General features: G+C 47.0%; 1 protein-coding gene across 1 annotated transcript in view; it reads left to right on the forward strand.

Annotated features, from left to right (window-relative positions):
- Positions 1–14,087, forward strand: part of NOC3L (NOC3 like DNA replication regulator) — a 180,870-nt gene that overhangs the window by 48,079 nt on the left and 118,704 nt on the right. Inside the window, exons 4-5 of the mRNA XM_029609874.1 lie at positions 1,543–1,700; positions 2,642–2,695. Coding sequence (XP_029465734.1) covers positions 1,543–1,700; positions 2,642–2,695 — 212 coding nt within the window. The remainder of the gene's footprint in view (positions 1–1,542; positions 1,701–2,641; positions 2,696–14,087) is intronic.

Here is a 14,087-nt window from a genome sequence, read left to right on the forward strand (position 1 = left end):
CTCACGGATCCGAGTTGAGGCGTTTGGATGTTCGTCGCGTGCTCTTGCACTATTTGGAGGTCACCAATGCCTTCAGGCGGTCGGATCACCTGTTTGTCTTGTGGCAGGGGCCAAAGAAGGGACTACAGGCCTCCAAGACCACTATTGCCCGCTGGCTGAAGAGCTCGATAGCGTCCACATACATTGGGTGTGGTAAGTCCGTTCCGGACGGGCTTAAAGCCCACTCTCTCCGTTCACAGGCATCTTCCTGGGCGGAGAGTACTCTGGTCTCTAGCCAGGAGATTTGCAGGGCTGCCACGTGGAAGTCGTTGCATACCTTTGCTCGACATTATCGAGTAGATGTTCGTGGGCCGTCGGCTGATTCTTTTGGCAGCAGTGTGATTCGAGCGGGACTCTCGGGGTCCCATCCCATTTAAGGCGGCTTGGGTACATCCCAGCAGTCTGGACTGATCCTGGTACGTACAGGGAAAGGAAAATTATGTTTCTTACCTGATAATTTTCGTTCCTGTAGTACCAAGGATCAGTCCAGACGCCCGCCCTATCTTGTGCGCAGGAGAATCCGCTCGAATCCCTTTTCTCTCACAATTCCGCTTTGCTCAAGGTAAGTGGAATTTTTTCCTTCTTTCTCGTTCGGGGAAGGAATGCCTTAGGGCTGCAGATTTATTGTTATCTTCGTTTGCGCATTGCGTTCTATTTGTGTTTGCATTGTTTGCGCTTTGCCTTTTCTGCACGAGGTTACTGTTTTTTAACTACCTTACTACTTGATCTAGACAGTTGCCATGGTTATTTGGCTAAGTGTGCGGAGGAGTTCTTTTCTTCTTCTGCTTTGTTATCCATTATACTGAAGGACGGCAGGTGGCGCACCAGTATATCTGGGAGGTGCTTTCAGTTTTCTCTCTGACTCCATCTGCTGGAGGGGGGACATAACCCAGCAGTCTGGACTGATCCTTGGTACTACAGGAACGAAAATTAACAGGTAAGAAACATAATTTTCCTTTTCTGACCTCGTCATGCCCTATCACCATGTCCTTTTTTCCTCTTTTCTTTTTAGAAATTGGTCACTGGAGTAATTGATTCTACTGCTGAAGGACATATATCATACTTCTTTGGCTGAATCAGACGTTGTCACTTTGTGTGTTCTCTTTTTTTGTCGCTGTTACTGAGCGATGATAGAATGTGCATGAGGGAGGAGGGAGGATGAGGGAATTTACTGTTAAATGATTGGTTGTTCTGTGACATTGTATTTTATTGACTGTATGATCATCAGCATGAACACCAATAAAAAATGTTTATTGAGGAAAAAAAAAAGAAATCCACCTCTTGTCCCTGGGATAAGCAGCATGGAATCTACCCTTTCGGATCCTGCCAGGTACTTGTGACCTGAATTAGCCACTGTTGGAAACCAGGATACTGACTGGATGAACCTTTGGTCTGACCCAGTATGGCAATCTTATGTTCATGCTTAACTTAAAAACCTAACAAAATTAGTTTGTAGCATGCTACAAATTGACACATTTCAGCAATTTGACTTTCCTTCCATAGTGAACCTGTTCATGCCAGAAAACGCAAACAGGAGAGTGTGATTGAGAAATATGAGAAGATGCCAAGGCGCATGCATTTGGAGCCTGAAAAAGAAGTTATTCACCTGTTGCCCATTAAAGATAAGCGAGGCATCATTCCACAGAGCATGGAGAAACCAGGTAATTTCCAGTCATTTCCTGGAGTGCAACAAAACGAATCCTATTACTGGCACTTCTAACTCTACATAGTGGACACCCGAAAGATTTGTTTACCTTAAATTATCTGCCATTGGGAAAACAAATGTGGCAGGAATTAGAGAAATGGCACCACCTGCCTTTCTCTTGGTTGGGGCAAGTGGCCACTGCTGCGGCAGTCAAAAAACCAAACAGTTAAGAATTACTAAGATGGGAATGGTGAATAAAACGGAAAATGTCATAATGCTTCTGTATTGCTCCATGGTGAGGCCGCACCTTGAATACTGTGTATAATTCTAGTCGCTGCATCTCAAAAAAGATATAATTGCGATGGAGAAGGTACAGAGAAGGGTGACTAAAATGATAAAGGGGATGGAACAGCTCCCTTATGAGGAAAGACTAAAGAGGATAGGGCTGTTCAACTTGGAGAAGAGACGGCTGAGGGGGGGATATGATAGAGGTGTTTGAAATCATGAGAGGTCTAGAACGGGTAAATGTGAATCAGTTATTTACTGTTTCAGATAATAGAAGGACTAGGGGGTATTCCATGAAGTTAACATGTAGCACATTTAAAACTAATTGGAGAAAATTCTTTTTCACTCAACATACAATTAAATTCTGGAATTTGTTGCCACAGGATGTGGTTAGTGCAGTTAGTGTAGCTGGGTTTAAAAAAGGTTTGAATAAATTCTTGGAGGAAAAGTCCATTACCTGCTATTAATCTAGTTGACTTAGAAAATAGCCACTGCTATTACTAGCATCAATAGCATGGGATAGTTTTTGGGTACTTGCCAGGTACTTGTAGCGTGGATTGGCCACTTTTGGAAACAGGATGCTGGGCTTGATGGACCTTTGGTCTGACCCAGTATGGCAATTTCTTATGTTTTTATGGATTGTGCAATTTTTAATGCAGTCTGTTTTTTCAGTTCTTTCTGTTGAAGAGAATGAAGAGGAAGAGGAGGAAGCAGAATCAGAGCAAGGTAATATATAAATATACTTTTACATGAATAATGTACTTTTATATTAGGGATTGGGATTCCACTACTCCCGTCCATTTTTAAATCTCTCACCACCTCCTGTCCATTCAAAGCACAATGAGATACCGAGCTGACCAAGAACTGCAATGAAAGCTTTCTGTGAGGTTAGGCACCTGGATTATTTCTGTTTGGTACAGTGCTGTAAATAAGCATTTAAAGAAGGGGAACAGAGAATATGAGAAAAGGAGCATAAATCTCAAAGGTGGCTGGTAAACTTGCTAACATGCTAACTACCTTGTCCATCTTAAGTCTTTCTTTATCATTGCTTAGCTGTGGGCAGGTAGCACTACAGTACTGTTTCCCATGCTGCTTCCATTTATAACGAAATAACAGTTTGTTGCTGGCATACTGTTACAAAATTCAGCCCAGAGGTGCATGCTGTTCCCCCCTCCCCTTCCCCCCCCCCCCGCCCCACACACACAAACTTCAGCTGCTCTTCTGTAGCTCCTACATGGTTCACAAGCAACATCTCGTGGCATCCACAGTAGAAGTGAGGCAGCAGAAGCAGGAGATTGGGAAGGGAGATTGTATAAGCATAAAATAAATCAAGGAGAGGCTGGGTGGAAGGATGCAAGACTAGAGCTGAAGATTGCCGAGGGAGAAATGTGAAACTGGAGGAAGGAAAAACTGGAAGATGGATCAAACTGGGAGATGGAGGGAAGGAGATATTCTGAGAGGAAAGGAAAGGCTGAATAAAATTAAAAATAAAAGGGCATATTAGAGGTGTGGAGGCAGGTGAGAGGAGAGGTGCCATCGGAGGGGGATGATGGTGCAAAAGAGAAAATGAGAGAAAAAAGAAAAAGTAAGAAGGAAAGAAAATGAATAATGAGAAAAAGAAATTGTTCAGACATAAGAAAAGTTAGCAAACTTTTATTTTTTAAAAAGAAATTTTAAAATGTGAATTCTGTAATTTCCTAGTGTGTAGCCAGATGGACTCAGGTTATGTGCTCTTCTGCTAGCAGATGGGAGACTGAGTCAGATTTCAAAGCTGACGTCACCCTAGATATACCCCTGCAGTGACCTCAGCTCTTCAGTATCTCTCAGTCTCCTAGAAGATGCGGATACTATCCCACACATTAGCACAGTGTTAGGAAATTACAGCAAGAAGACAAAATTTACCTTAAGAAGACGAGCCCCGTTCTCCTGCAGTGATACCTAAGGGTCCCTCCCCCAGTTGAGAATTTCTGAGGTGATTTCAATATCCCTCAGAGGTGAGCCTTGGTCCGGTAGCCGGTAACCCCGGCATGGACTTAGCCCTTAGAGCGGCTGAAAGGCAGCGGTTGCACATCTGAGCACGGCGGTGAAGGTAAAGCCCTCTCCCCCTGCAGCTGGAAACCATCCCAGCACACGATCGGTAAGTGCTGAGACCAGTTAAGAGAAAAACTTTAAACTAAGGTCTCCGGGGCTCGGAGTGCCATCCCGATTCCAATTCCACCCGGCGAGGTAAAAGGGAGCACCGATCAGGTTGAGCAGCCTTGGTTGGGCTAGAGCAGGGGGTTCGGACATGTGGAGACCCTCGGGGGGGGGGGGGGGCGCCATCTTACGTGCAAGGGCGTCGGTGCCATCTTCCCTTCTCATCCTGTGGTATGCGCGGGGCAGGCCGGTTGGTCAGTGCACCCAACCTGTGCGCCTTCAACGTAAACGCGCGCACAGCCACATTCACAACCACGCACATAACTATATGCACAGCCACGCTTAAAACTAGACGCGTGTATTGTGCTCACGTGCATAATTGCGTGCATATTGTCGCACATTACCTGTGCGCCTAGACATAGAGGCAATGGCACCGGCGTCCAAGAAGCCGAGAAGGCACTCTCTTTGCACAGCCTGCCACATCAGAGCCGCACAGCCTGAACTGGAGTCATGCCTGTGGCATCATTGCAAAGAAGCCCAGGGGGGACCAAAGCCTGGTCCCTCACTGTTGGAGGATGGGTCCGGAGCTACTACACACGATAGCATCTTGGATCTATGCAACTCCGAAATGGCATCTCTACAAGAGGGCACCTCAGGGGCCGTACTCAGACACCCCCTGGGGTTAACATGGATCCAGGGACCTTCTCCTGGCTAGAATATTTCCAGAGGCTGCAAGCCTTCGTTCAGGCACAATCAGCTCCGGCTGCAACCCGGGTTCAACCCCTGCTGGAAGCACAAGATCCTCCCAGCCCTGTTTGAATGCCTCGAGACATGCCTCGCCTAACCAAGAATTTCCTGGACGGGGACCGGGATACCTCAGATGATGATGGCGGCTCTCTGGAAGAAGGAGAAATCCCTCCAGGCCTGGAACCATACAGAACCATGCTTTGCTTCTTCCACAGGGATGAATTACCAGTCCTTGTTTCCCAGACTCTGAAGACCCTGGGTATTCCAGGCACAAACTTTATGGCGGAACCAAAGAAGAACCCCATTTTGGTGTCCCTTTGTAAGGCCTCATGCTACTTCCCAATGATGGAAGCCATACAGGAACTAATTGACCTGGAGTGGGATGCCCTGGAGGCCAGCTTTAAAGGAGGTCGGGCTTTGGAAGTCTTGTACCCTCTGGAACCAGCAACAAAGGAACGCCTGCATTTCCTGAAAGTGGAGGACATGGTCTTTGCTGTCTCAAAGAGGACAACCATTCCCGTTGAGGGAGGGGCTGCATTGAAGGATACTCAGGATAGACGATTAGAATCCATCCTTAAGCAGGCTTTCGATGCAACAGCAATGACACTGCAGATTGCCTACTGCTGCGCTCTGGTGGCACGTTCCTGCTTGCTTCTCTCAAGAGAGGCAAATAACTCCAGAACGTATACCAGTGAAACGACTGAACCTGCTGCAGCCTTCATGACGGACGCAAGCTCAGATCTGGTGCGTAGCTCAGCCAGAGGAGTAGCCTCGGTAGTGGCAGCCAGAAGACAGTTATGGATGCGGAATTGGTCTGCTGACACAACCTCTAAAGCAAATCTCACAAGAATGCCCTTTAAAGGATCTCTCTTATTCAGAAGCGAATTAGAGAAGTTAGCCAGCAAGTGGGGCGAATCTCCAGTGCCTCGGCTACCGGAGGACAGGGGTAAAAGATCTCAGCGCCCCTCCCCCAGAATAACCAGGGGCAGAGGCTCTCACCGATTTCGACCCTACAGGAACTCACAGTTTCAGGCACTTTCGACCCTCCGGGAAGGTACCAGCTCTTTCGGAACCGACAGACCAAGAGAGGAACAGGCCAGGGGACAGGCTCCAGTCATACTTCCCAATGAGAATGGGCCAACCCATCCAAAGGAGGAGGAAATAGGTGGTCGACTTTCCCTCTTCTACCAATGATGGGTCGAGATCACATCGGACAAATGGGTACCAAACATCATTCAAGAGGGTTACTCTCTGGAGTTCTGCAGCATCCCTCAGGACAAATTTGTATCATCACCAAGAGATTGGCAGTAGAAACCACTCTGACAAGACTACTCAGTCTGAAGGCAATAACTCCGGTCCCTAAGCCCCAACAAAATACAGGGCGTTATTCCATCTATTTTATCGTCCCCAAGAAAGAAGGATCATTCTGACCCATCTTGGACCTCAAGAACGTCCGTCGTCATCTGTGGATACTACACTTATTTATTTATTTATTTATTTATTTATTTATTTATTTAACACTTTTTTATACCGACCTTCATAGTAAATAAACCATATCGGATCGGTTTACATAAAACAAGGGTATAACAGAAGCAATAAATAAAAGTATTTAACAAGAGAAGAGAATAAGATAAAGTTACATTTAACAAGGAGTAAAAAACTTGGGAAGCTTAAGAGCTGGAAGGAAGTTAAAGGCCAAAAAATAATTAAAGAAGCATAGTCCAAAAGGAATTTGGATTAAAGCAAAAGATGCTTTAATCAGTAAGTGCCAGAGTTCTTCGTTTGAATGGTTGTAAGACTTTAATCTTCTACGTCCAGGTGAGGAAAAAGAAGATTAAAGGTTGTCTGGAGGATCTTCGAAGGCTTGGTGGAATAGCCACGTCTTAAGTTTTTTTCTGAATGTAATGAGACAGGGTTCTAGTCGGAGGCTTGACGGAATGTTGTTCCAAATAGATGGACCTGCTATTGAAAAAGCTCGGTCTTTGGTCGAGGAAAGGCGTGAGGCTTTAGTTGGGGGGTAATTCAAAGTACCTTTATGATTATCTCTAATTGGCCTATTGGAGGAATGAAGTTTGAAGGGTATTTCAAGGCTGAGATGGAGTTGGTGATGGATGGATTTATGTATTAGGGTAATTGCTTTGTAAAGGATTCTGAAATTTACAGGTAGCCAATGTAGGTTTCTGAGGATGGGTGAGATATGATTTCCGCGGCTGGTGTTGGTCAGTAATCTCGCTGCAGCATTTTGAATCAAATCTCGCTGCAGCATTTTGAATCACTTCCGCATGGAGACTCTTCGCTCAGTAATAATGGTAGTACAACCAGGAGAGTTCCTAACCTCCCTGGACCTCTCCGAAGCCTACCTTCATATCCCAGTCCATCAAGATCACCAGTGTTTTCTACGCTTTGCGATACTGGGACACCATTACCAGTTCTGAGCGCTACCCTTCAGACTAGCAACCGCCCCCAGAACATTCTCCAAAATTATGGTGGTCGTGGCAGCAACACTGAGGAAGGAAGGGATCCTGGTACACCCTTACTTGGACAACTGGCTGATCAGGGCGAAGTCTTCGGAAGAAAGATGACAGGTGACCAGCAGAGTCAAGAAACTACTGCAAGAACTCGGGTCGTGAACACGGCCAAGAGTAGTCTACAGCCCTCTCAGTCTCTAGAGTACCTGGGAGCCTGTTTCGACACCAAACAGAACAATGTCTTCCTCCCTCCCCCGAGGAGAAGGAAGCTGATGGAACAATTGCAACGATTGATGACCAATGCACGCCCCAAGGTATGGGACTATCTTTAAGTCCTCGGGCTCATGGCATCAACCCTGGAGGTCGTTCCGTGGGCAAGGGCTCACATGCAACCACTCCAGTGCTCTTTACTGTCACGCTGGAATGCACTGTCCCAGGACTACTTAATTCGCATCCAACTACCAGCAGAGGTACGTTCTCAGCTTCAGTGGTGGCTACAGGAAAATAACCTAAGCAGAGGAGTAAGCCTATCCCCACCGAACTGGATCATGCTCACCATGGATGCAAAACTACGAGGGTGGGGAGCCCACTGTCAGGAACTGACGGCCCAGGGACAATGGAGCAAGGAAGTGGCGGGATGGAACATAAACCGCTTGGAAGCTCGAGCAGTCAGACTAGCGTGCCTGCGATTCAGACAATGCTACAACGGTTGCCTACATCAACCGCCAGGGAGGAACCAGGAGCCAGCAGGTGTCTCTGGAGATAGACTCGCTCATGGCATGGGCGGAGGTAAACCTACAAGGGATCTCGGGCTCCCACATCACAGGAAAAGAAAACGTCACAGCAGATTTCCTCAACAGAGAGAGCCTGGACTCAGGGGAATGGATGCTGTCGACCACAGCCTTCCAACTGATAGTAAATTGCTGGGGCCTCCCAGCCATGGACCTACTGGCCACCTTGCTCAGTGCCCAAGTCCCCAGGTTCTTCAGCCACAGACAAAAGCCACACACTCAAGGGATCGACGCTGTCGTCCATACCTGGGCAGAAGAAGACTTATTGTACGCCTTCCCCCCATGGCCACTACTGGGCAAGGTCATCCGCAAGATAGAACACGAAAGGGGACTAGTTCAACTAGTGGCCCCGGATTGGCCAAGACACCCATGGTACGCAGACATGCAAAGACTCCTTGCGGGGAGCCCTCTGTGCCTATCTCCACACAGGGACTTCTCCAGCAGGGCCTGCTTTTTCACGAAGATCCATCTCTATTCTCTCTTACGGTCTGACCTTTGAGAGGACTCGCCTGAAGAAGCGAGGTTACTCGAAGGCTGTGATTGACACACTGCTCTGTGCGCACAAGTTCTCAACATCTCTGGCATACATATGGATCTGGAGAATATTCGAAGCCTGGTGCGAGGACTGCGGGATACTCCCGCGGACGGCCAAGATCCCCATGATTCTGGAGTTCCTACAGGACGGTATGAAGGAGTTGTCACTCAACTCCCTCAAGGTCCAAGTAGCAGCCCTCTTCTGCTTCAGAACCTAAGTGAACACAATCCGTCTATCAGCTCATCTGGATTTGACCCGTTTCTTAAAAGGGGCTAAGCAACTTCGGCCACCCCTAAAGTGGCCGGTGCCCCTATGGAACCTCAATCTGGTATTAGACTTCCTAGCGGGGGCTTCCTTCAGACCAATGCACAGTCTGTTACTACACCTCTTAACATTGAAGACGGTATTCCTGGTGGCATTATGTCAGCTTGTCGCATCTCCGAACTACAGGCACTATCCTGTCGGAACCGTTCCTCAGATTCACTCCTGGAACCATACAGCTCCACACTGTCCCCTCCTTCCGACCAAAAGTGGTTTCTGAGTTTCATTTGAAAAATCCATCTCCCTACCATCTCCGAATGAACATAAGGACTCTGAAGACTCATGCCTTCTTCGCCATCTAAATATCGGCAGACTCCTGGTGCGATACCTGGAAAGATCAGAACCGGTGCACAAAACGGATCACTTGTTCGTTCTCCACAGCGGGAAGAATCGAGAATCGGCCTCGGGGGTGACCATAGCTCACTGGATCAAGGAAGTAATCAAGGCGGCCTACATAGAGGCAGGAAAGCCCTTACTGCTACAGGTTAAGGCTCGTTCTACTAGGGCCCAGGCAGTATCTTGGGCAGAAACCAAGCTGCTGTCGCCCGCCGAGAACTGTCGGGCAGCGACGTGGTCCTCCCTACACACCTTCTCCAAGTTCTACCGCCTGAATATTCAAGCCTGAGAAGACGCAGCCTTCGCAAGGGCAGTACTAAATGGGCCACGGGCAGCCTCCCATCCTGTCCAGGAGTAGCTTTTGTTCATCCCACTGGTCCTGAGTCCATCTGGCTACATACTAGGAAATGGAGAAATTACTTACCTGATAATTTCGTTTTCCTTAGTGTAGACAGATGGACTCAGCATCCCGCCCACGGCTGCCCCAGAAAAGGAGAACTTCGAGACGCGAACCTTGAGATTAAGCAATTACAGGTAAGCCGTTGCCTATCCCTAGTTCAAGACACCCGCAGTTTGTCTGGTGTCTGTGTTAATTGGTTGAGTACAATGGCGGTCTCCAGTTTTTGAAATCAGTCAAGTTTAATCAGTTTTAATCAAGTTATTTAAGCAAATATATATCCACAATGGCTTTTCGAAGAGAATACTGAAGAGCTGAGATCACTGCAGGTGTGAAATCTGACTCCATCTCCCATCTGCTAGCAGAAAAGCACAAACCCACTAGTCCTGAGTCCGTCTGTCTACACTAATGAAAACAAAATTATCAGGTAAGTAATTTCTCCAATAGAGAATTCTGCAGCACTTTTGTTTTTAACATTTGCTGCAGAATCTGTTCCTAGTTGCTGCAGGAAACAGAGGATCTTGTTTTCTACTTATATAATGAATGGTGAAATTACTACTTATCTGATAATTTCCTTTCCTGTAGGACAGGCAGATCAGTCCACACTAGTGGGTTATGCATTCCAACCAGCAGATGGAGACGGAGATCACTGACTCGCTGATATCACTCCCTTATAGCCCTGCGCAGACATAAGTCTGGCAGTATTTTCTTCAAAAGCCAACTGTGGACAACTAAGCCAACTCAAACTTTAACAAGAATTAGTGTACAAAATCATGTTTGTTTGTTTGGTTTTTAAATTGAAGCATTGGACTCTGTATGAAACTAAATCAACGATAACAGAGGAAAACAGTAAGTAAATAGGATTTTCCTGTAGAAGGAATCCACTTACCAGGTTCTCTGCTGATCCAGAAACTATCCGGGTTCCTTGTACCGTTACTACAAGTACACCACAAATACACCATCCCGCCCTGGGCTGCGACAGGGCAGCCCAGGGCAGGATGGTGAACTGACCTGCCTGTCCTAGAGGAAAGGACAGCAAAAGATGCATCCCCCTTGCTGCAACATCTAATCAATAATGCCTGGCGAACATATACAGGGAAGACCACGTCGCCGCCGCCCTAAAAATCTCTGTCAGAGAAAGTAACTACAACTCTGCCCAGGACACTGCCTGCGCCCGGATCGAATGCACTCTAACTTGCTTTGGTAAAGGCTTCCCCACATCTACGTAAGCTGCTATGACAACCTCCTTAATCCAACAAGCCACAGTAGCATGAGAAGCCGCTTCCCCCTTGTTTATACCCCCATGAAGGAGAAAGAGACTAATATGTTTTGCGAAATTCATTGGTAACCTTAAGATATCACAGAAAATGCCACCACACGTCCAAAGGGCATAATGTCCGGAATTTCTTAGCGTGTAGCCAGATGGACTCAGGACCAATGGGGTTATTTGCTCCCCTGCTAGCAGATGGAGACGGAGTTAGGTTTCAAAGCTGATGTCATCCTAGATATACCCCTACAGTGACCTCAACCATTCAGTATCTCTCCGTCTCCTAGCAGATGTGGATAGTGTCTTCCCTATTAGGAACACAGTACTCTTTATAAGAAGAAAGTTTACCTTTAAATTGGAGAAAGATCAGCATTCCGAAGGGATCAACGCCCTTGTCCAGACCTGGCCAGAGGAGGACTTACTGTACGCCTTCCCTCCGATGCTTCTGTTGGCAAGGTCATTCGCAATATTGAACGCCACAGAGGATTAGTCCTTCTGGTGGTCCTGGATTGGCCCAGCGCCCAAGGTATGCAGACATGCGGAGGCTTCTGGTGGAGAGCCATCTATGCCTCCTCCCCGCACAGGGACCTTCCCTAACAAGGTCCGATCCTTCACAAGGACCCAACTCAGTTTTGTCTTATGGTCTGGCCCTTGAGAGGGCTCGCATGACGAAGCATGGATATTCGGTGGCTGTAATCGCCACCTTGCTCCTCGCGTGGAAGTTCTCGATGTCCCTGGCATATGTGCGGATCTGGAGAATATTTGAGGCCTGGTGCGAGGAACATGGGGTGCCCCCTTGGACGACCAAGATTTTCATGATTCTGGAATTCTTACAGGACGGCCTGAACAAAGGAGTGTCCCTCAACTCCTTGAAGGTCCAGGTGGCGGCTCTCTCCTGTTTTAGAGGCGAGGTGAACGGAGCCCACCTGTCGACACATCTGGACTTGGCCCGTTTCCTTAAAGGAGTTAAAACCCTCCGAATACCCTTAAAGTGGCCGGTCTCCCTATGGAACCTCATTCTGGTACTGGACTTCTTAGCAGGGCCTTCCTTTCGGCCACTGTACGCTCTGTCTCTACGCCTGTTAATGCTGAAGACTATTCTTGGTGGCGATACGCTTGGCTTGTCGCATCTCGATTACAAAGAATCGCTTCAGGTACCACACGCCAAAACTTATCAATACAAATCACTCAGTGTCAGAGCGTTCTCAACAGCAGGTCCACCTTTATGGAACTCCATCCCAGCTGACCTGAGACAGGAACCCTGCCTACTAATGTTCAGGAAAAGGCTGAAAGCTTGGCTTTTTAAAAAAGCCTTTCTAAGCCTTGATTGAAATCCTCACCCAACATCACAATCACTTTATCAAAAAAATGGATTTAAACAAGAAACCACTAACTTCTCCGTCATCTCCATTACTGTGTTATTAATGTCACTTGCCATACAGTTATACTATATTGGAATCGATTCGGCTACCCTGTAAATATGACATTGGAATTGATTTTGCTACACTGTAAATATTTTACTGCTCAGTCATCTCCCCCCTTTTTCTTTTCCAGATCCAAGTTATTTACTTCCCTGTTTTATTGTAACTATTTCACTCTCTTAACCATGCTCTTGTTACTGTGGTTTGAGTTCTCGCTACCTTACACACATTGTTAAATGTAAACCGGTTTGATAGGACTCCTGTCATGAAAGCCGGTATAGCAAAATAAATAAATAAATAAATAAATCTCTGAACTACAGGCACTGTATGTCAGGAGCCATTCCTCCTGTTGACCCCAGGAACGTTGCAGCTTTGCACCATCCCTTCCTTCTTGCCAGAGGTAGTCTCGGAGTTTCACCTGAACCAGTCCATTTCCTTACCGTCTGTAGATAGACGCAAAGACTCGGAAGACTACTGCCTCCTACGCCATTTAAACGTCAGTAGGCTGTTAGTACGGTATGTAGAACGTATAGAACCGGTGCGCAAGACGGACCGCTTGTTTGTTTTTCACAGTGGAAGGAAACAAGGCGAAGCAGCTTCGCGAGCTACCATAGCTCGCTGGATCAAGGAAGTGATCAGGGGAGCTTATGTAGAGGCAGGGAAGCCTTTACCCCTTCAGGTTAAAGCGGTATTCTGGGCGGAAGCTAAGCTACTGTCTCCCATCGACATCTGCCGAGCAGCGACATGGTCTTCCTTGCACACCTTTTCCAGGTTCTATCGCCTGGACGTCCAAGCCTGAGAAGATGCAGCCTTTGCGAGGGCAGTCCTAACTGGACCACGGTCAGCCTTTCTCCCTGTTCGGGAGTCACATTTGTACATCCCATTGGTCCTGAGTCCATATGGAAATGGAGAAATTACTTACCTGATAATTTCGTTTTCCTTAGTATAGACAGACAGGCTCAGCATCCCGCCCATGGCTGCCCTTGAATAGTGCCATTAATCGTACATGAATCTCGATCCCAAAGAGGTTACTGGTGAGCCATTAACCTACCCCTATATCTGGGCATCTGTAATATTGCTGGGATTCAGCGCTTATGTTTGGTTGAGTACAGTTGTGGTCACCAGTTTTAATCAAGTTTTTAATCAAGTTTTTCCCTAAGTCAACTTGATTAATAGTTTATGGACGTCTCCTCCAAGAACTTATCCAAACCTTTTTAAAACCAGACACACTCACTGCCCTACCTACATCCTCCAGCAACAAATTCCAGAGCTTAATTGTGTGTTGAGTACAAAAGAATTTTCTCTGTAATGTGCTGCCCACCATTGACTTTTTGACAGCCCTAATAGCCCACACTGCTGCTGAATTCCTGGCTGCAGCTGGGTTTTTTTTTTGGGGGGGGGGGGGGGGTTTGTGTTTTTGTTTTTTTTATCAAGCTTTCTTGGTCAGCTGCAATGCCTGCAAAATATAGTACCTTGGGAAGAGAAGGACAGACAGTGCATCAGGAAGGGAGCAGGACACAGACCGTGAAGGAGGCAAGGAGAAAAAAAAAGGTTGAGCCTAAGGCTTTCTTACCTTACTGAGACCACCATCACTGCTAGAGGAGTGAGAGAGCTACCAGCCTTCACCTCACTACTGTCCTGAAACGCTTTCCTTACAGGATGCTCAACTGAGGAAGGAAATGCTTGCTTTCACCTCGAG

This window comes from Rhinatrema bivittatum, chromosome 7 (genome assembly GCF_901001135.1).
Source record: "Rhinatrema bivittatum chromosome 7, aRhiBiv1.1, whole genome shotgun sequence".
NCBI classification, from domain to species: domain Eukaryota; kingdom Metazoa; phylum Chordata; class Amphibia; order Gymnophiona; family Rhinatrematidae; genus Rhinatrema; species Rhinatrema bivittatum.